The sequence below is a fragment of the Podarcis erhardii genome (assembly GCF_964252035.2).
Source record: "Podarcis erhardii genome assembly, chromosome: 1".
NCBI classification, from domain to species: Eukaryota; Metazoa; Chordata; class Lepidosauria; order Squamata; family Lacertidae; genus Podarcis; species Podarcis erhardii.
Window position 1 is genome coordinate 106,340,493 of NC_138497.1, and position 23,987 is coordinate 106,364,479.

At 40.3% G+C, this 23,987-nt stretch overlaps 1 protein-coding gene across 2 annotated transcripts in view; it reads left to right on the top strand.

The window, feature by feature from the left end:
• GALNT13 (polypeptide N-acetylgalactosaminyltransferase 13) overlaps positions 1-23,086 on the top strand; it is a 157,969-nt gene extending 134,883 nt beyond the window's left edge. For both annotated transcript variants that reach the window (XM_081872160.1, XM_081872161.1), the window contains exons 11-12: positions 2,355-2,489; positions 22,762-23,086. In XM_081872160.1, coding sequence (XP_081728286.1) covers positions 2,355-2,489; positions 22,762-22,902 — 276 coding nt within the window. In that variant the 3' untranslated portion in view covers positions 22,903-23,086. The remainder of the gene's footprint in view (positions 1-2,354; positions 2,490-22,761) is intronic.
• The last annotated feature ends 901 nt before the right edge of the window (positions 23,087-23,987 follow it).

Below are 23,987 nucleotides of genomic sequence, written 5' to 3' on the forward strand. Positions count from 1 at the left end.
AAAGGGGTGGTTAGACCAGTTAAAGATAGGCACGACAATTATTATTATTATTATTATTATTATTATTATTATTATTTATTTATTTATTTATTTATACCCTGCCCATCTGGCTGGGTTCCCCAGCCACTCTGGGCGGCTTCCAACAGAATATTAAAATGCAATAATCTATTAAACATTAAAAGCTTCCCTAAACAGGGCTGCCTTCAGATGTCTTCTAAAAGTCTGCTAGTTGTTTTTCCCTTTGACATCTGGTGGGAGGGTGTTCCACAGGTTGGGTGCCACTACCGAGAAGGCCCTCTGCCTGGTTCCCTGTAACTTGGCTTCTCACAGCAAGGGAACTGCCAGAAGGCCCTCAGCACTGGACCTCAGTGTCCGGGCAGAACGATGGGGGTGGAGACCATCAATGGTTGCTAGCTGTGCTGGTATGTACTGCCTCCAGTATCAGAGGTCGTATGCCCATCCTCTTCTGCTTCACTCCACCTGCCAAAGGCAGGGGAAGGTGTACAGCCACAGCCTCCTGTTCAGTTAGGCAACACCTCTGAGCATGCCCAGCCCAGTGAGCTGCAGAAAAACTCATAGGCAGTGATTCTGCTTAAAGGCTTTATTGAGGCACCAAGAACAACACACATGGGCAAAGCAACTGCATGCATGCGTGTATATATATATATATATATATATATATATATATATATATATATATCTGAAGGCTTGGGCCACTCCCACTCTCAACATGATTGGCTGTCTATACCCCCAAGTGCAAATCGTAGCCCAGTGCTTAAGAGCCAATGCTGGTAGCCCAAAACCTGACCATGTTACGTGATTGAATATACCGTATTTTTTGCACCATAACACTCACTTTTTTCCTCCTAGAAAGTAAGGGGAAATGTCTGTGTGTGTTATGGAGGGAATGCCTACGGGTGGCATGCCTACGGATTTTCCTCCTCTAAAAACTACGTGCGTGTTATGGTCGGGTGCGTGTTATAGAGCGAAAAATACGGGTAATCAAATCAGAACACGGACTCGAAATCCAAGTCCAAACTCAAGCTCAGGTGAACACAGACCACTGCAGACGTAACACCTCATTTTGCCATTTGTTGTTTCCTTGACTGGGTAGGCTCCCAAAGATGAGAGAGGGCATGGGAGTCAGTGGGAGAGGGGCAGCAGTGCAGACTTTTGCCCTATAGAGCAAAATTTGTAAATCCAGCACAGTTTAAAGGTATAAAGGTCCTCTTATTGCTGGACCTTATAACTTGCTTAGAAATCCAAAAAAGATGAGGCTGGAATTGTAACATTCAGCACAGTGTTTGCCATTCTAAAATCAGTTGCTAGTTGCCAATGTAATGCTGCACATGTGTATTTTGGGTTTAACCATATGTAAAAATGCCTTGCAAAAAGCTCTAGGGCATTGTATCTAAATATTAGAACATGTGGAAGTAAAACATGCTTGAATCTGCTTTTAATAATCTTTTCCCCTTTTAAAGCACCCTAATTGGTAACTTAGTATGATTTGCATGCATTCCCTAATTGGTAATGCAATCAAGTTCAATTTGCATGCTTTGCCAAAGGCTTTCAACAATTAATTGGCGAAAGGTTGCTTTCAACAATTAAGAGAAACTACTTTTCCTGTAGATTTCATTAGAATACTTTAAATCAATTGGGAGGTGAATTCTAAGTAATTGGGAGTCTTGTAAATAATTAAAATAGCTGCCACATAGGTTGCTTTAATTTGTCTTCATTGTTTTTCTGACCTGGGACTACCTTAATCCCATCTGGCAGTGTGGAATTCATAACTTTTCCTCCCTTGTACGTGTATTTTTCCCCCTTCTCTCTTATCTTCCCCTCACCCTGTTTCTCTCTAAAGAACAAAGAACAGAAGGCTGTGGTGATATTGCTACCAGGATTCAGTGTAGTGCTAAGCCTAATGTTCCATCAATTCAACAGATTATTATTATTATTATCATCATCATTATTATTATAATACTTCCACATTATAATGTGTGTTTTTTATTTTAAAAAGGGGCATGAAGCAGTCACAGTTTCAGCAGTTAAAAAACCCATGTTTCCTGAAACCAGTGACACTTCAAAAGCAGAGCAGGCTAACCTTTGGCACTCCAGATATTGCTGAACTACAACTCCCATAATCCCTAATCAGTGGCCATACTCACGGGGGCTCAGGAGGGTGCAGAACAGAATGCAGAAGTAGCTTCAGAAACAGCATTAAGAAGATGAAAATGGGACTCTGTAATTGCACAGGGTGAAAAGGAGAAAGTGTTATTGTGGGGTGAGAGTGGGGTGGAAAGTCCCCTAGTAATACATACTTTAAAAAAAATAATGCCAATAACTATCTCTTCCAGGTATTTTCATACACGGCTGACAAGGAGATTCGTACAGATGATTTGTGTTTGGATGTGTCTAGACTCAATGGTCCTGTGATCATGTTAAAGTGCCACCACATGAGAGGAAACCAACTTTGGGAGTATGATGCTGAGGTATTTATTCAAACACAGAAGGAAACCAAACGTAGTGTTACTAATCATGTTCAACTTTTATTGCCAGGGTCTCAAGATGAACAGGCAAAACCTGTCACATGTCCTAGAATGTGTTGCTGCTTTCAATTTGGCAAAAGATCTTTTGGCCATGGCTGGACTTGGTGTTTCCTGTAATTTGTCCACAGACCTATGAGCCTTTCAACTTTATTCAGAATATCTGGGGAAAACAAACCTTGCCTGCACCCACCACCCCACCGCTGACTTTTAACTCCCGATGTCACACTAACTTGAAATCTTCCAGGATACATCTAACACAATTAAGTGTGGTGAGAAGGTATATATTGGTTGAGTATGTGCATACGAAGTCCAAGGTATGTGTGTGCATATATGTACATGTTCACGCACACATCATGGTAAAATTAGTAAGGCTTGGTAGGCCAGTTGTGCAGGTCATGTGATCAAAGAAAGCAACGAGAAATGTTTATGCATTTGCAGGTATACATAAAATAGTAAATTAAGTGGCAATGCTGTCTTAGAAGGGAGAAGAGCTGATGCTTAGTTAGCTAAGTTTGTGGCTTTGGTCAGGAACATTTTCTTCTGGCATGAAATTTTCAGTCCTTTTCCCAACTTCAGATCCAGATCCAGAAACTGTAACTGAGGATTTCATTCAAACACACACACACACACACACACACACACACACACACACACGAGAGCTCAAATTGTGTTTGGAGTCTGGGTTGTAACCAGGGGCTGGTTAAGTTGGATCCTGCCAAGGGCTGAGTAGCTAGGAGCCTGCACATGTGTGCACTATTAGAATTGTTCACTGGCAGAGCAGGAAAGACAATGAAAAGCCAAGCTTTTGAGTTTCTGGTCCGGGGGGTGTTGATACAGCTCCTTGCCACGGATGCAAGAGACCTTAGGTCCATCTCTGTTTGGAGTGCCTTCTGTAGACCCACCCACTATCTCAGCCACCTCCTCTCCTGATCGTCAAGTGTTCATCATGAAGCTCTGCAGGGCGATTCCAACCAGGGTTCCCAGTTGCAGGGAGAATTCTAACTCTGATCAACTGCATGCAGTTTGAATCCCCCTTTCGGACCTTGGTGCAAAATACATAAAGGCTAGGAAATAAGACAACATACTAGGGAACTTGGGGTGGGATTTTACACCTCCCCATTTCTAGCCTACACACGCTGTTTTGAATGCCTAAAGAGAGATTTATCATTGTAATGTTTTCTTTGTTGGGCTCAACTGTTCAGAAACTACATCAGGAGTGGATCTTAGTGCTCCCATCTTCTAATGGCAGTGAGTCACTAGGTATAAATTATACCAGTGCCCCAGGGTCTATTATAGTCTTCTTATAACTTTGGAGACTGTGGAAGACAGTGCTTTTGACTTACTATGAATGGCCCAAAACCTTCCTATGTACAAGACTGACATTTCTCCTACATTTCACGACAAGCTCTTAAATTGACTGAAGGCACCATTTGGGCTATATCTTTCATATACCCACATGATGAGATTGCAAATAGAAGTGTTTTCAGCAGCTGGTGCTAGAGAATGACTGAACTGCTAGTTTGAGTGCAGAAGGAATGGGGGGGACAGGAATACACTTTCTGGTTCACCTTGAAAATTGATTTATACAGTAATTTTTGAAACTTATAATTTCTGCAGTAATCTGCTTCCCAACATGCCAATAATATACAAGCCCTCGCTCGTTATTCCAAGGCTGCTTTCATTCTTGGGGAATGATATACAGGACGATAAAATATGCAGTACCGTAAATTACTGTGACTCGATCCATGATTGTACATCCATAAATACTGCTGCTGTAGAATATTTGGGATGCAAAAAGAGAAGATGATGATAGTTTCATCATTGTAAAAAGGCATATTATAAGAAGTATATGAGTACTGGAAAGCTGTAGAACTAGTCAGAGCAGTGCAAATCATTATTTTGCAAATACTTGAATGTAGCTTGTTAGGAGAATATTCAGCGATTTAATGTACTCACTGAACTAGTTCGCCCAAGTGTATTTTGCACTTGACAATGATAGCATCAGATGGTAGCGTTTGTGTGTGCGAGCACAGACCATTTGCAGATTGAATTCATATGAAAGTTCCCACAGCCATAGAGGAACATTTCATTCAACCAGCACCTGTATATGATTTTAAAAACCCACCAGTGGCATCATTCACTCTCTTAAAGCATGTAAAGGCACAATGTGAGTGGACTTGTGTTCTAAAGTCAAGTGCTGATAAATCAAATGCTGTATCTGCGTGGAGCAGCCCAATATCCCCTCAGCAAATGGCGTTTGCACTGACATCACCTCTCTGAAAGCACATGATAAGGCCATTACCTTGCTTAAGCTAAACACATCTGGGTCTGGTCAGTACCTAAATGAGAGACCTGCTAGGAATTCCATGTATACTGCCACTTTCCATAATGGAAAAAGCAAGGAATAAATGATAGAAAATAAATAAATATCTGAGCTATTGTAGGGGAATTTTCCATACAAACCATTTGTGGGTGCAAGTAACTTCTTTGGATAGGTTGGGAGTGGTTTTTGCATTTGTTTTTTTTATTTTACTTCCAGTTCAGTAATACATTTTTGGGGTTCTCCTGTTCAGATTAGTGCTTCCATTTTGACGACATACAGTGGTACCTCGGGTTACATACGCTTCAGGTTACATACGCTTCAGGTTACAGACTCCGCTAACCCAGAAATAGTACCTCGGGTTAAGAACTTTACCTCAGGATGAGAACAGAAATTGTGTGGCGGAGACGGCGCAGCAGCAGCAGGAGGTCCCATTAGCTAAAGTGGTACCTCAGGTTAAGAACAGTTTCAGGATAAGAACAGACCTCCAGAACGAATTAAGTTCTTAACCCGAGGTACCACTGTATTTGAAATGTTCAATGGATTTCTTTTTTAAATAAAAATGCTTTTTCTTCTGTAGTTATGGTTCCACAAGTGGAGAACCACTACAGAAAAGGCCCTTGTGCTGCCCCCCCCCAGACTTCTCATGGAGGAGGCACAAGAAAAAGGGCCTCCGATGATGATTGCAGGATATGAATAGATTCCTGTGGAGAAAGGCAGTCCTTGAAAGGAGGAGAACGATTTTCCCAACTCCCCCTCCTCTTCATGGTCCCATAAAACCTGTTATAGAAGGTTCCCCCAGTGCATATTTTCAAGGGATGGCGTGGGCTCCAGGAGAAAGGGGGAGTCAGCAAAAATAGTACCATCTCCTCCTCTGTTAAAAGATGTCTCCCACTGGAACAATAGCACTAGTAAGACCAACTGGATTCTGGTCTGTGAATTCAACTTTTCCTCAGTGAATTAGAAAAATACATATTCACACCACAGAATATATATCTGTGATATATGTGTCACCCATCAACAGAGAATATTTTTCAGTTAAGAACTGCTGTTCTCTTAAGATGGAAATACATGGATATATTATCAATTAGTGAACGAAACTTCTAGTAATCTAGTAAGATTAATCTAGTAATCTAGTAAGTTTTTTAATAAGTTGGCAAAATTGCTAGTTTTACAACATTTGTAAAATTTATTTGATAATATTTTAATGTTAGGTTCAGCTGAAACTAACTCATGCTTGGGTTAGACACATTGAAATGAAATGGACATAATTAACTTATGGCCCATTGATTTCAACAGGCCTAACTCCCAAACATAATAAAATATGGATACAATCCTATGTTCAGAAATGGTCCACAAAAAATGCCTAATCAAAAACATGTTTTGCTGTAGAGGGCTTTTTTGTTTTTAATAGCTTGCAAAACGTGTAGAAGCATCTTGTAAAATCTGTGTTGGCCATTAGATGGAGCCAGCAAAAAAGAAATATTTTATGGCTCAGCTCCTATATTAAGAAACTCTGTTAAGAAGACAGCTTGTCATTATTTTAATCTGTAACTTTTGTTATGATGTTATTAATTTACATTCATACAGAAAATAATTTTAATAAAAATTGCAGCTACTCCATGCTGAAATGTATGCTGCTTGATTGTAGAGATGCTATCAATTCTTTTTCCACTTTTGCAATATTAGTCCTGGGTTTAAGCTTTAGATAGATGATTGATAGATAGAGATAGAGATAGAGAGATAGATAGAGAGATAGATAGATGGATGATAGATGGATGATTGATAGATAGGAGATAGAGCTTTCAGTTTTACTTTTCAAAGACTGGAAATGAACACTGAATTTTTTGCTATATAAGAGGTTTGCAGAGCTGTGGTTGTTTTGTTTTTTTCTCTTCTCCCCCCACCCTATCTGCATATTTGTGCTTCAAAATACAATAAATAGCAAATTTCTTGTTCTTACAGTAGTGTGTTCATACATTATGTATTGTATCCAGTGATTTTTGTGCACAAATGAAATAGAAGTTATATGCAAGCATAACTGCAGACACAGTGGACCTTGTGTTTCTTCTCTTCCTCATGTGCAGTGCATTCCCCAAATTGCTCTACAGCAGGGATGTCCAACAGGTCGATTGCGATCTACTGGTAGATCCCCGGGAGGTTTGGGTAGATCGTGGTCGATCTCTGGGTGCCTTTCCTTAGCGTTGGTAAAATAGAATCTGGCTCTGCCCCCTCGCCCCACCCTCCATTGTTGCACGATCTTCAGAACGGAAGACAGAGCTTACTCAGTTTGTTTCCCTAGTGATCTGTTGGTGAGTGGCTGGTGGCTGTTCTTTCTCCCTTGAACTTAGGCTTGAATTCTCAAAAATCGGGGCTTTGCTCCTCCCTAAAAAAGCTCAACAACTTTTACCTGAACCCCCCCAAAATGAGGCTTCCCTTCCTAAAAAAAGCTGAACAACCCTGACCTGAACCCCCCCTAAAAAAAGGGGGTAGATCACTGCCAGTTTTTAATTCTGTGAGTAGATCACAGTCTCTTGGGAGTTGGCCACCCCTGCTCTAGAGGGTTGAGTGGTCTTCCAGGGCAGATTTGCAAAGTGTGGAGAAAGTAGAATAAGGAGAAGTTCTGTTGCAGAAAGAACTTGCTCCTGCAATGTTTGATTCGACTCTTATGAAAATAAGGTTTTAAAACTTTCATCCAATTTCCCCGTCAGCACAGCTGTAGGATCCCTTTTTGTTTAGTATTTTGCGTAGTTATTTGTTTATTGAGCAACACAAATAGCTAAAATACTGGGATAATCCTGCCAAATTTAAGCACTCTTAATTCTGACTCATTTAAATGCTACAGCTAATTTTGTGTGTAACTGAGGGTCAAAAGAGACATGACACAGAAGAGTCATCATTCTACCTGTCTCTTTAAGGGTCTGAGGGGAGTGCCAATTTTGATCAGAGCTGCAACACGGGGTGGGTTTAACCCTTCTATGGTATTTCCCTATTCTGAATCATCTGTGTCCCCAGCTGCTATTATTCCACAGTGGAAAGACAGGAGAAGGGAACAGGGGTGTACAATTGTTTTGAAAACAAATACAAAACAAAATGAATGAGCCCAATTTGTCGTCTTTGCTGTTGAATGAAAATGAGTGGAAAAGCAGAATAAGCAGAATGTCACCCATTTCATTTTCCCATTTCAATTTCAATTGCCTTCCTCTTGAGGCACTCTTTTGTGTTATCTGGAACACAGTATACAGTTCGTAGAAAGGTCACAATGGAGAGGGCAGTGAAACTTGCAGATTAGAAAGTTGCATTTAGTTTACATAGGTTATGTCTGTGTGCTTTATTTTTTAAATTGCCTTTGTTTGAGAACTCTTTGTGGAATTTGGCAGTTCCATTGGCCTTAGTGGTGAAAGAATGCCATAAATATTTCATACTGTTAGTGAATAAAACTTAGAAGTTACAAGCAGGAATTTAATGTTGAATGGAAGGCTTAGAGAATGCCTGTTTTGTTTTTTTAATTAATTCCACTTTGTCCAACATAACTAATGTTCAGTCATGTAGTAGGATATTGGTTGAAAAAGTTCAAGGTTCTCACAAATAGTATCTGAGATGGTAAACCTTTCCATGGGACTAAAAGGGGGGGGGGAATCCCCCATGTAAAAAAAACTTATACAGTATGTCAACCAGAAGACTATGCTACCACCCTTCTCAATGATCTAGTAGTTTTCAGTATGCAAGAAAGTTTCTCCGTTTAGGGTTAACCTTTTTTAGTTTGTTTACTGCATCTGGATGTTTGGGGTTTTATTTTACTCTTTGCTGACAATTTAGAGCTATTCCAAGTTGAAGAATATGCAAGTTTTAGGAGAGAGCTTTTACATTTCTTGTATCAGCAAAGCACACACTCCTCTTGTGTTATGAAAGATCATAAACTCTTTAGAAATTCACTGTGCTGGTTTAGTGCATGCAACAGCTTGACAGTCAAAACTTTGATGAAGCAATTTGTAATATATCTCTAGCATTGCTAAATATACCAATGTGAAGTCTGAGAGTATTTCTGTTGCTTGTTGCTTCCATGAGGAAAATGTGACTATGGATTTTTAAATGGGGGGAAACCATCCCTTTTCATCTTTTATGAACTTATTACTGATGAAAGTTCAAACCTCCATAGAAATTTAGCTTTGGGTTAAAGAAGAAGCATGAAAATTGTTTTCCTCAAGCTGAACTGTGAGCATATGGAAGACAGAAGACTCATAATAAATACTAATAGCTGATGGGTTAAGAAATTTGTAATATATGTCAACAAATCAAATAAATACAGGCTTACTCTAGGAGTACCAAAATGCACTGTCATCCACTCACAAGAGTTAGCATCTGACTTGGGGAAACCTCAAAGTTTGCAGAAGTGTACTCTAGAATAAATACCCTAAGGGTAGGGTGAAGGACACAAAAGAGCCCAGTGATGATTGAATATTTTCATTGGCCACGCTGTCTGTTTGCAGGGGCAGTGCAATGGAATATCCTGGAGATATGACTGGCTGTAACCCTGAACACAGTTCCACATTACAATGTTTTGTTTCAGGTCCTTCTTCCTATCACTTCCTAAATCCAAGTATTGCCCATGCCTGCCTGGTACCTCTTTCTTGCCCCAACTCAAATGCCCTAAAATGGTATCCCCTCACCTGCTAGGGCTGAGCAAGCATCCCACCTCTTCCTTCTCTCCCCAGAGTACATAGACCAGGTTTCCTCAAACTTGGCCCTCCAGATGTTTTGAGACTACAGTTCCCAGCATCCCTGACTACTGGTCCTGCTAGCTAGGGATCATGGGAGTTGTAGGCCAAACACATCTGGATGGCTGAGTTTGAGGAAGCCTGACATAGGCAGTTCTCCTGCTACTGTACGTTTCCATCTCCTTTGTTTGCCTAGTCATGAGATCTCCCTCTGCAAATTAGGAAACTATCAAAGCATGAGACTCCACATCCTTCACAAACTCTACTCAGATTTAGTAATCCCACTCCCTGGATGTTGTGCCCTGTCTTCTGCTCTCCAACACTCCACTCCATTTCAGGGTCCCTGGCGATGGAGGTATGGGAGAAGAGAGTTCTTCAACACCTCCTCTTGTCTCTCATCCAAATAAGACGGCTAGCTTCTCAAGATCTTTGTGCCCCCATGATTGCTGAATAACACTGGGCAACAATTTTTTACTTTTTGAATGTTGTCTAGATTTCTACAACTGATTTAGGGTATTTTTGCACTGCTGAATCAGGAAATGGCATCCGTTTCTCTCCATCAGGTCAGGTTTTCTGTAAACTGAATGGTGGGCATTGATAAAGGTAAGTACACGTAAATTGCATGTTGCTTCACCATTTTTCAAACTTCAGGGCTTGAACTTCTGTTTCTTGGAACGCCTGGAATGCTCAGCAGCATGGAGGTCTCTCTTCAGAGTCCAACAGTAGTCAGCCATCATGACTGTGTCCCAGCGACCCTGATACCTGGTCTCCATCTCTTTCATGTCCTGATGAAATCTCTCCCCCTGCTCGTCACTCATTGAACCCAGGTTCTCAGGAGACCGGTCCATATGTGAAAATAGGTAGTGCTCATGTTGCAGCACAGGTTTCTGAAAGCAGTCAGCATGTTGTTGACAAGTTCTGCGTAGTTTCTGGCCTTATTGTTGCCAAGAAAGTTCTTCACTACCAGAACAAATGCCTTCCACGCTTCCAGTTCCACTTTGTTCATTGAGTTTCCGAACTCTGGATCTCTGATGAGCTGACGGATCTGAGGACCATCAAAGATGCCAACTTTCAACTTCTCCATGGTCAGTCCTGGAAAAGCCTGGCACAAGTAAATGAAGCGGTCACCATCCTTGTCCAGAGCCTTGGTGAACTGCTTGATTAAGCCAAGCTTGATGTGCAGCGGTGGGAAGAGTATTCTGTCTCTGTCCACCAGAGGGTCGTTGATGACGTTCCTTTCTTTGCAAGGCACCAATTCCTCCCGCACAGGCCAATTCTTCTTCGTGTAATGCTGAGCACGGTCCCTACTATCCCACATGCACAGAAAACATGGGTACTTGGTGAAGCCAGACTGTTGTCCCAACAAAAAGTTCACCATCTTCAGGTTAACACAAATAAACCACTTATGCTGATCATAACCAATTTTCTCCAGCACATACTTCACCGCTTCATAGTTCTCGTTCAGTGTACTCGAGTGAGCCGGGGTATAGAGGCAAACTGGTTGCCGTTGTGTAGCAGAACACATTTCAGTGATCGCTTGCTGCTGTCAATGAACAGTCTCCAATCTTTGGGTTCATACTGTGGCACTCCAAGCTTGAGCAGAAGCTGCGCAATATCTGCACAGTACACCAAGTCCTTTTCTTCTGAGAAAAAACGGAGGTACTCTTGATGCCTGTTGCACAAGAAGCTGATGCGAGCACTGTCAGAGAGGAGGTTTTTTTCCTTCAATCTGGATGCCAACAGTTCGGCAGAGTCCTTTGACAAGCTGAAGTCGTGAACTAGATCATTCATCTCCTTTTGGGAAAATGGATGTGGAGCATCATCTTCAAGAACCACTTCTTCCTCATGTCCTTCAACACTGGAGGCATCTTCGTCACTAATGTCAGGAAGTTCTCCGAAGATAGGCACTGGAATTTCATCACAATGAGCTACAGGACGATGTGCTGATTGAAGATCATGATACTTCGTGGGGCAGCTGCCCCATTAACTTAGTTTTGATCCCCCAACTTTATGCTTTGCTGGACCAATTTATGGAAGATTTCGAGGTTTTATGACTTCAAACTGATCCCTTTTCGACATAATCACCCAGAACTATCGGACCTGAATACTTCTTGTCATTAAAATAATCATTTCCAATCAAAACAATTATTTGACAAGGCATTTTACCCCCACCAACTTCTTCTAAAATGCTCCACACAAGCGTACATATGAACAAAAATGTAAAAAAAGACATGTGGCCATAGCTCAAAAACTTGACCTGATTGAGCAAAACCAATGTGATTTTTGGATTCAGCGCATCAGATTCATCCTAAATCAGCTGAAAAAACGCAGACAACAAATTTGTTGTTGACCAGTGTAATCAGACAAGACAGGGCAGAGAGAGAATAAAAGCCCAGCTCTATATTAGTACATGGAGGAACAGACGCTTCATCTTCCTCCCATTGTATTCAAGTCTGAAGAGAACCTACATGTGTACAACTGGAGCAGACAGAGCACCCAATAACTTAACAAAAGCCAGTATTCCTGATAATGCATACAGACGCTATATGAGTATGCTCTGTTCAGAGCTTCAAATGAATGAATAGAAATCAGAAACATGGAGATCAGACATTGTTCCAATTTATCTTCCCCCCATGTTCACCGAAATTATGAAAAGGACTGAAATGAATTCGTGTGCTTTATCTGAAGCAATGGTACTTACTGTGGCCGTTTGTCTATATATGGACAAAAATTGGTTACCCTTTGTAGCAGATAATGATAATTGCGTCTATGGTGGGCAACTGCTTTTGCAATCCACTTATCCTGTGAAGGAGCAAAAATTGCCCTAACATTATTTGTGTGTATTAAAGGCTTTCAGTATGTCAGATTCAAAGAAAAGTAAGTTATCATCCGCCCTTAGTTGCTGGAAATGTGAAATGTCTGCAGGTATACATGAAAATGTAATCAGATAAGTGAGTAGTGTTTCTAATTTATATTGAGGACTAGTATCATTTTCAAAGAAGTGTTTGTGGAAAGATGTGTATTGACAGTAAGACATTTTCTGAGTCCTGGTTTAACTGCATGTGAAATTTATTTGCTTTTGTCAGTATATAGGTAAATGGGAATACAGCTTTGAGGTAAGTGTGTTGAAAACTGGCAAACCTCGTGATTGATTCTAGAATAGGACCTTGCTTGTTTTACTGCTGTGGTGGTACATATGACCTTGGCTTTCAGTAGATTGTGTTTTATTATGGCTCACTATAAATTTCCTGTAGTTGAAAATATTACATTGTAGCTTTCTAGAGACAAAGAAAGGGGGGGGGGGAGAGAAAAGAAACATATTCTGAAGATATGTAGCAGAAAGGACCAGAATGTCCTTTCTTAAATATGCTCTGTATTATTTCAGGACTTGATTTGTTTTAAACTATACAATATTAGAGTGTTCTTTTGAAACATGTTAAGGAAAACTTCATTTATGGCTTTTTCCTGCACCTGCGCAAATGAGTTGACAAAACTCCCATTGATTTTGGTGCTGCATCATAAATCTTCTGCTAAGCACTTACAGCAGAGCATCGGGCCACGTCCCCCGAGAGATTCATTGATCATCTAACTGCACTCCTTTAGCTTCATTCATTCACGATGTTGATACACTTGCAGGGTACACTTGTAAGCATTCTTTAACCGGTCAGAATCTCCAGGAATACAGCAGAAAACTTGGATCCCTACTACAGAGCAAAGCAATGAGAACGTTGGGTATGAATGTCTGGATCTGACAAATAGGGAAACTGTTTAAATTATAACCCAAGCTTTCATTTTAAAGCCAAATAAAATAGATTGTCACTACAGAAACACAGCCTTGTTGCTTTGAGGAACCAGCTGTTTTTAAAGTGTTGTTTTTTTGGGGGGGGTGGGTTTTTTTGTCTAATAATCCATGGTGGTCTAATAAGCCTTGGCAGGCATGCAATTATTAATGGCATTGGCTAGTGTGATAACTAGCTTCTCATTGAACACTGCAAATTATTTAGATGGCTGATAATGCTTCTGCTGCACAGGTTTTTTTTAAGGTTATGGTAACCAAGCAGCAGAGGTTTTGGAAGATCTGGCATATAATTCAGAGCCTCATCTAGATTGAAGGCTGTTTACTTTCCACAACACGCTTTTTGTCTGTAAACTGAAAGACTAATAATTTCATGAGGTTCCTTGTTTTCCTCTAAATTAGCAGGATAAATGAAAAACCAAACAGTGCGGGAGGTTGGTTCTGTGCATGAATTTGAGATGAGCTTAGCTCCTTTGAATTCAGCACAGCTCATTGGAGGCAAGACTACAGTATTTGATTATGTTCCTTTTCGATCTGAAGCCTTCTGCTAAATTGTTCTTACTTTGTTTATAATTATCTGTTGAATCTGCTGGATATATGTGTCTATAATAAATATTTAAATACGCAAGATTATTAAATCTTCCCATTGATTTATTCAGATGACATTTCCTTTCCACTAGTGAAAAAGAGAGAAAAGGAAGGACATGAACTTGCATCTCATAATGAAACTGAAGCAAAAAAATTGATGTGCCAGCCGCTTACTCAAAGTGACATTATAAGGACATTCATTCTTGAATTTTCTTATTGTTTTCCATGCGAATACACTCTTAATCACACACGCAAATGTATGCTGCAGTGACTTACTATTATTTATTTATTTATTTATATCTGCCCTTGTTTATTTAAATCTGCCCTTCCTTGCAGATTTATATCTGGGAGGGGTACAAAGCATAAATTAAAAGTTTCAAACTACAGCCATCCAACAGATTAAAAGAAGCAGATGAAATAACAGGGAAGCCAGCAACAATAACAACTTTCTAAATCCAACCAAGTGAATGAACCTCCCATACAGTTTATGCTAAGAATAACTGGCTTTTCAGCTGTCAGTTAGACAGGGAACCACTAATCAATATATGTTTTGTTTTGTTTTGTTTTGTTTTTAAAAGTAAATGAAGGCTGAACTCAAGAATAGCTGTTAACATATTTGACTGCTATTCTTCATGTTGTTGGGTTTGAGGCATTCTGCTTAGTATTTTCCACTTAGCCAGTTTAGTCTATACATAGTAGGGAAGACACACAGGCTGAATTCATTAAAGTATGATTGTTGATACCTGCACAGCTAGAGGACAAGAGAGAGAGAGAGCTCATTGCAACAGCTGGCTCCATCATTCTTCTCCCACAAAGCACTGGGAGGGCATTGCATCTTGATGCAATGTACAGTGTGGTCCCAGTGCTTTCTGGGTGGAGAATAATAGCACAATCATCCTTTTCCCTCAAAGCAAAAATAAAATATAATTCCCACTTGCACTTTCATGTAGTATAATCCCGCAAACCGTAGACTCTTCCATACAACTCTTTTGAATGTAATTTTCGTCTAGCATTTTTTATTATTAAAAAGAAGAAGGGCAACTCACTTGAAACAGGGTGATCAAGAAAACTATCATTTGTACAATAAATACTTTACTCAGCAAAGCAGGTATGACCACAGAAGAATGGACCACATGGCTTATAACTAGTACGACTGATAAGCCTCATTCCCGGTTTATTTTACACCTGGAGTCAATTCTGAAGCATTTTATGTTAAGCTTTCCTCCCTGTCACTCTGGGTGAGATTTGAAGCACACTTCTGCTCACATGAGGGGAAGCACTGCAATGTCTGCCATTGCCACCAAGGTGAGATCCCAGGTCATTGCAGAAGATTCCCCAACTCCCAGAAAGAACTTGGGCAAAGGACTGCAGGAAGTGGAAGCAGGAAAGCCCCACTGCATGAGTGGAACTCCTTTTACAGCTCTTTCAATCCTACCCATTGAGTAGGATCCAGTGGAGCCCTCAGGGAATTCTCTCAGCACAAGGATTTCTCTTTGCACAACAGAATGCCTTCCCCCTGTGGGTCCCTAAATCTGTCCTAGGGCTTCCCCTTGGAACAGATTTGGGAAGGACTTGTGCAATTAGCAATCCTTGTGTTTATGGGACTCATTAGAAGACTAACTCCCATTGTTTCTGGATTAAGATTTGGAAATCTTGAGTTGATTAAATCTGTCTAGTTTTAAGGAAGTCATGTAACTGGTGGGTACTTTTTTCAAGATTAAATCTTACAACTGTACTTGAGAACATCACTTGATCTGGTTTGTTGAGCTTCCCTTTGCCAAAGGCCCAGTAGTGTTTTTCTTCTCTTTTCCATTTTTTATGTGATTTCTGTCTCTTTGTTTGTTTACCATTTTTCTTGTCATACAGACGCACACATTTCTCCATATCATTACCCAGTCATGTTTGACCATAAGCAGAATAGAGGATGGCACTCGGGGTCCCACAGTGGAGACATGCAATGGCAGCCCCTTTCAAAAGTGGCTACTGAGAAACTACACGCGACTGGAGGTTTTTAGGAACATTTTTTACAGTCCCACTGACTATTTTCTTTAGCAAATGTCTCGAGGTTGGTATCAAAGGCGCAAAAAGAAAAAGCTAAGCTCCTTGCTTGCTTGCTTGTGCTCTTTCCCCATTTTCTCCCCTTGTTTAGTTTTTTACATAGTGTTAAGATGTAGAAACAACAGCTTAGAAATAGCATTAGTTTATGCTGCTTAGCTCTGGGTGTGTTTAAAACAGTCAACATTAAAAGTCGCATTTGATTGTCCTTTGTGGTGTATGTCTTTTCTCTTTTTGCAAAAAACTGTGAATTAGAAAGCATGGCTTTTGTGTTCCCCCTAAACATATAGTAGCAGTTGTATTGATGGCTACTCCTATTCCTTGCTTTAGCCACTGTGATGCAAAGAAAGTGTTGTTATTGTTTTCACACCTAGAAAGGGCATTCTCTGCACTGCAAAACAGATGGGGAAATCTGTTCGGCATGATCCTGTTTTTGCCAGGTCATTAATGCACTGGTGCCAGCAGGGCACGTCAGGTCGAAGGCCCTTAACACCCACATAAAAATTGCAGGATATTCAGATGTACAACCCGAACTCCTGTATGGTACACCATCAGCACTGTTACCCAGCATTGGGTCAACTATGATATTTAAGTTTATTGTCAGTTTTATCAATTGCATTTTGGTTGCTAAAGATGCATTGTTTAGCTTGGCACAAATGCCTCCTCTCAGATATAAGAACTTCCATGCAGTCAAACTGGGCCTTTGAGGGCTCATCCAGACTTGGCAGCAAAGTGCACATTCTCCTGGTCTGTTTACCACCTTCCTCAGGTCCGCCTAATTATTTCTTCGGTAATCCATTCTTTTTGGTGTCCTAACATGAAATGGGCATATATAATATAGTGGACTGTGCCACTCCCCCCCCCAAAAAAAATTGGCATCCATCTTCTCCTGCAGCCCCAAACTCACTGCCACCCCATCCCGGTTCCATCCATGGTATTATTTCCAGGGCACTTTTTGAGTGGTTTCATTTTTAGTGTGTGTGTGTGTGTGGTTTTGGAGCAATCTCTCTTTACCTGAATTTATTTTGGGGCTAAGCTCATTCTGAACAAAAGTGAAGTGATTCCACGAGCTGCAAGGGGGGCAGGACTCTGTGGACACAAAGAAGAAAAGCCATTTCTAGACAGGATTGCACTCTTCTTGAAAGGTTCAAGTTCATAGCTCACGGGTTCTTAGGGACCCAGCCTTGCTTCTAGGCCATAGTTGTGTCCTAGAATGTACTAGCTCCAAGCTGTTTAAGTTGTCTGTGCCCACTGTTGGAAGACTTGATTACTCACATCCAGGCATAGGCAGCTCGTGCTTCATGTGGGGCTGCCCATGAAAAGTATTCAGAAAATCTGATCAGTGCAGAATACCACAGCTGAACTCATGGCTGGAGACTGTGAGTTGGCATATGCACAGGACACCTATATAGAAATTGCCACATTGGCCACCAGTGTGTGGCCTAAACCTAAAGGTAAAGGTAAAGGACCCCTGACAGTTAAGTCCAGTCGCAGACGACTCTGGGGTTGCGGCGCTCATCTCGCTTTACTGGCTGAGAGAGCCGGCATTTGTCTGCAGACAGTTTTTCTGGGTCATGCGGCCAGCATGACTAAGCCGCTTCTGGCGAAACCAGAGCAGCGCATGGAAATGCTGTTTACCTTCCCACCAGAGTGGTACCTATTTATCTACTTGCACTTTGACGTGCTTTCAAACTGCTAGGTTGGCAGGAGCTGGGACCGAGCAACGGGAACTCACCCCGTCACGGGGATTCGAACCGCCCACCTTCCAATCGGCAAGCCCTAGGCACCACCTGCGTCCCACCTAAACCTTAATGACCTAAGGACCAGGACATCTCAGAGAAACACATTTTCTGATACAATCTTTTCCAGAGGTGGAAATCCTGCTTCAGGTTCAGTCGTTTGGGTCTCCTCAAGAGCCATTCTGTTTTAGCTGACTATTATTTTGACTGTATCTTATATCCTTTTTAATGTGTGGTTTCATGGAATTGCTGTTTGTGCCTCTCTGGAAACAGGAGCTGAAAGGCAGCCTATAAAATCCTGTAAGTAAATACAATTAAATAAATAATTATGTTCTTGGTAATTATCTTGTATAGTAGGTACATATAGTAGGTACATCTTGGTAGTAGGTACCCAGAAATGCGTCATAAATAAACCCTGAGTATTTCTCAATGTGGTAACGCCATTTACAAAGCCACCTCAACCCTTTTTGCACTTTTCAAGCAGTATCATACCACTTTAAGTTGACATGCTTCCCTCGCACCCCAAGAATCCTGGGAGTTGTAGTTCGTTAAGGGTGTAAAGCATTGTTAGGAGACCCTGATTCCCCCTCACAGAACTACAGTTCCGTATGGTTTAGCTATGGAACTCTTGACTCTTTAAAATGGTATGATGCTGTTTTTAAATGTATAGTCCAGATGAAGCCTTAACAGTGCTGTACAAAAGTTATATTAAAAAGAACAAACCCTGCCCATAGACTTACAAATTAACGGGTGTATTAGCATGGTCATTGTTTCTAGTCTAGACATTTCCAGAGCATTTTAAGATATCTTTTATAAGGCAAATGTCAGTTTTCCTGTCGATATTTTAGGTTAAGAATTTAAAACATTTGCATCAGTAATGTTACCTGTCCAAGTTGCTGTTGAGCGTGTGCGCGCGCACACGTAAAGATTAACTTAACACTTACTCTTTGTCCTAAAATGAATGGGTGTTTTTTCTTTTCTTTTAAGCAAGCTTGCATATGCTTGAGTAAGAAAGAAAACTCTTCTTATTTTTTTAAAAAAACCTGTTTTTATGAGTGTTTAAACAGCTAGAGATTGCTGCAGTATAATCATCTTTATGGTGAAAAATGAAGTAAATTCTAGACTGTGTGGTTTTGTTGTTAATATTTTCCCAAGGTAATTGATTGCTGACCAAACAAAGAAAGCTCTTTCTAATAGCATACATAATTATGGAACCAAAGAAGTAAGTGCTTATAGAAGACTGTTAAAAAAACCCTCAACAATATGTTTGTCTGGCATGAAATTATGTAACAAATACAAAGGAACAGCTGATGGGAGGCAGCACGGTATCAGTTTCCTTGGGTTTGTAGATTTGCAATATCACCAGTTTAATTAATGCTAAAATACGTTATTTCAGCAATCCTGAATCTTTTCTATGGACAGCACACAAGTTGCATAGGTTAACAGTGCAGTTTTTAATGTCTCTTAAAAGGATAGGAAAAGGCTCTGTTCTTACAGAGCTGCAAAATATTAAACAGCCTTAAGGTGATTTAATTTAACAGGTGTAGATGTTTCTTTGGGAATTCCATGACAGTTCGTTCAAAGTAAGAGCAAAACCTCAAGGGAGATGATGCTTCCCCAGTTGAAATTGTACAGCGCACAACATTTAGAAATGTGTAACGCATGTCAATCTAGCATGGAATAATGTGAAATCATTTTGCAAAAGTTTAGATGTTTGTGCAATCTCATCATTGCAAACCATCTCAGGGAAATGGCTTAATTTTGAAATCAGCAATGAATAAACATTTCAGTGGTGTTGCAGCATGCAGTTCTGGTTTTCCTTAATGCCATCTGTGAAGATGCTAAACAAGAACTTCTAACTCTGAATAAAAAGATACCAGCCCCAAAGTTTACCATTCTGTTTTTCTGTTATCAGTGATTGAGCAGACCGACCTTACAAGGTCTAGATCCATGCAGCTGATGGATATTTATGGATAGAGAAAATAATAATAATAATAATAATAATAATAATAATAATAATAATATTTCTATCCCTGCTCATTTATTATTTATATCCCGCCACTCTGGGTGGCTCCCAACAGAATAATAATAATAATAATAATAATAATAATAAAGCAGCGATGTAACATCAGACATTAAAAACTTCCCTAAACAGGGCTGCCTTCAGATGTCTTCTAAAAGTCAGATAGTTGTTTATTTCCTTGACATCTGATGGGAGGGCATTCCACAGGGGGTGCCACTACCAAGAAGGCCCTCTGCCTGGTTCCCTGTAACTTGGCTTCTCGCAATGAGGGAACTGCCAGAAGACCCTCAGAGCTGGGCCTCAGTGTCCGGGCTGAACAATGGGGGTGGAGACGCTCCTTCAGGTATGCTTGAAACGAAGTAAATAAATACACAGCCTGCTGAATCAAGCCAACAGCCCACCTAGTCCAGCACCCTGTTCTCCCAGTGGTCAACCAGATGCATGTAGGAAACCTGCAAACAGGACCTGAGTGCAAAAGCAGACAATGCCTAATATTTTGAGAGCAGTGTTTCCCATCTCAGTTTAAAAAGAATAATTGATCTTATGATATTTGATCTATGGTGCACAGCTGAATGATACAAATATGAATGTTTAGTATAATTGTTACATTTCTAGCTAAAAGCAGCAATATAAAACATGGGTACTACATTTCAGTGATAGCGTAGCTTGGTGCTTCTTTTTTTTTAAAAAAAAAAAACCCTTCGGGGGTTTTTTATTAAAAAATCTTGTTTCTTGTGGTTTGGCGGGTTAAAAAAATAAATTGATCGTTTTATTTGATGACATCACTGAAAACAGGCATACTGGCAATCAAAAAGCTCCCTTAAAAATTACCTCAAAGAAAGAGAAGAACAGCTATGAGACATTGTGACAAAAACAAATATTTCATTAGGCAGCTAGTGAATCAATTTAAGTCTTTGAAAACCAGGTGACGAAATGGCAGTTCATTACTAGACAGAAAAGATTATAAGGTGGGCTTTTCAAGGAGTATTTTCACATCTTTTAAGGGAAAGGTCATGAAACCATCTAATAATCTTCTTAATCCAATATTCTAATACATTCTGTGGTAGCAAAGCTGGATATCATTTACATTTTTAACATGGCAGTACTGCAGTGAGAGCATACACTCTCTCTAATCCCTTGATAATCAGGCACTGTTTCACAATAGATTGGGTGGTATCCAATGCTACTCACTATACATGGAGTAAAACCATTGAAATGAATGGACATGATGGGGTAGAAAGGATCTCCCAGGGTGAGAGGCTGGGGGAAGAAACAGAAGTTTCCAGGAAGGTCTTCTTTTCTCTATATGAATAAAGGATATGATACAATTGAGGTAGAGGGTTTTTAGATCTATTTCTCTTTCTTATTTTTTCCCCTTTTTCTTTTTTAGATCATCTTGGTTTTTATTGTAGTTTATGTTGAAAACGTTCAATAAAAATATAAGAAAGAAAGAAAGAAAGAAAGAAAGAAAGAAAGAAAGAGAGAGACATGAGTAGCAGGTGTATTGATTTCCATAAATCTACTGTGAGCAGAACTCAGTTGGACTGAACCCATTGAGCTAACTGGTTTGCAACGTATCAGTACAGTTTTTGTGAATATATATTTTCTCACAATCTGTAGTATTCAAAACGTTGCTGCAGAACATTCCTACTAGCCCCTCAGTATTTCAGGAAATTGATCCATTATCCAGACTCAGGTGCTGCTCATCCATTGCTCCACTGTCTTACCAGAATTCAGATTCAGTTTATTGGCTCCTACCACCGCAAAGTCTGGTACCAGTTGATGAGTTTCATGGCCTTTCCTGATTCAGGATACTGTATCTTCATAAATGCAGTGCTTTTCCACTGGCCAGAGCATCTTAACCAACATGAAATCAAACACAGATTTCATAATAATTCCAAATGTTCCTACCTTCAGTGTCCAGCTCCAGGCAATTGCTGGTTTTGAATCCCCTGTTCTGTAACATAGGAGGTTGCTTTAGTTTATACCAAGTCAGACCAGTGGTCAATCTACCTCAGTGCTGCTTGAGGGCTCTATATATGTAAGCTGCTCAGAGCTTCCCAAAAGCAGTGTTTATGTTTTAAACATAACATGCTGAAACTTTTAAAGGAGCATATAACATATACATATATAACTACACAACTTTTAGAAGATATATGAAGGCAGCCCTGTATCAGAAGGTTTTTAATGATTGATATGTTTTATGGTTTATCTGTGTTGGAAGATGCCCAGAATGGCTGGGGCAACCCAGCCAGATGGGCAGGGTATAAACAAACAAACAAACATCATCATCATTACTAAGTACATTGTGTTAATACATAACAGTAATACAGCTTTGTACAACAAAACATTTATAATACACTTGTAATACAAGATTTAAGAATTTTTAAAAAGAAGGCCTGAAAAGTAAAAGCTAACTTTGCCAAGTCAGTGAAAAGGCTGCCATAGGCAAAGGGGAATGGAAAAGAAGTATTGCATTGTGGCTGCAGCAGGACAAATCCCAAGCTCACTCTAGTTTCTGGAGACACTCATGAACTGCTCTAAATGGCAGCACTTCACTTGGGTTGTGAAGTGTGGGTGGGTTTAGGCATGACTCAAGACCAGATCTCAGCTCAAAGCAGTTTATTGTAGCAACAAGAACAAGACTGACAAATAGGGACACTTGGCCCAATATATATACCTTTAACTGGCCCAGGTAAAAGCACACACCTCACCTATGATAGGTCGCCTTAATGCTTGCAGTTAGCGAATCACAACACTGGCCCTATCTCAGTCAGGATTGGCTGCCTGCCAGCTACTAACAATGTCATCGGAGGTTTTTAGAACCCTCTCCATCTTTTGTTATACAGGTGAAGCTCCTGAGCTCCAGGAAGCCTTAAGGCCTAGGTCTGCTTTGCATGCATACAAGCCTGGCTTTGGCCTACAATGCCTGCATACATAACAGGATTTTTGTTGTTGTTATTGTTTCTTTTGCAGCGACTTACCTTGAGGCACATCAACAGCAACCAATGTCTCGATGAACCCTCTGAAGACGACAAAATGGTTCCTACCATGAAAGACTGCAGTGAAAGCCGATCTCAGCAGTGGCTGCTCCGGAATATGACCTTGGGTGCCTAAAAGCCGCGAAAGACTCGCTGTGTTTCCTCGCCAGGCCTCGCAAGGCTCTAGACCTCTTGCACTTCACACAGTTTGATCGAACAGAAGTCTTTTCCTCTTCCCATGTTATCGGTGAAGTGAAAGGTTTTGAATGCTCGGTGAAAAGCCCATCTGCTTTTTAATTGCTTAAAGCATGTTTGCACTTCTCCCTTCAGAATTTTTATCTTTTATTTTCTACTCATTCAGCTAAACACACAAGCGCTCTGCAATACCGTAAAACATATGCTATGATCAAGACACGGTATTCTTGAGGAAAAATCAGACTCGCGGAAAGCATTACAAAGCTGAACTCCAAGGTTTTGTGGGGAGTGGGCTTACTGTTGGTTCTGTCATGTAACGTTGCTTGAAAGTGACCATGTTAAATGCCTTATGAAACCCACCTGTATCGTGAGAGATTATATCTTTTATTTATTAAGTCGATGTGCTTGTACTGGCCCCTTCATGGCAGCAGAGGAAGAATTAGTTTTTAATCTGCTGCCGGCCGTAACCAGCAGATAGCTCAGCTGAAAGAATCTCTGAGCAGTAAATTTACTGTATATAATGGGTGTCTTTCATGTATAATACTGGGGGGGAATGTGGCATTGCTGTTCTTGAAACGCCTTTGGAATATCGGCAAAACTAAATGAAGGCTATATGCTGGCAGATGGGAGGTAAAATTGAAATCACAGCGAAAGGTAATACAATGAAACTGAATTCATATCGTCCACAGATAGCGTACACTCTTGACAAAGCATAAGCCTTTGTGAAGCATAGTAATGCCTCTGGCCAATTCTCACGAACTCCCATTAGTGGTGCAACTATAAGAGGTAGCAAAACTTGATCATCTTGAGTTGGAGTGAAACTCTTGAAACTTGTTCTTTAAAAATGTCAAGAGCAGGTTTATGCTAGGCACTTTACTGGAGTTCAAGTTAAGCTTCGTTGCATTAACTGTCCACTTTTCCATATTGATTATATTTATTATTTTGAAAGATTGATTTTGTTATTACAGCAAATTAAGCATACGTACAGCCCCACCTAAAAACGTCAAAGCTTCCACCTATTAATAA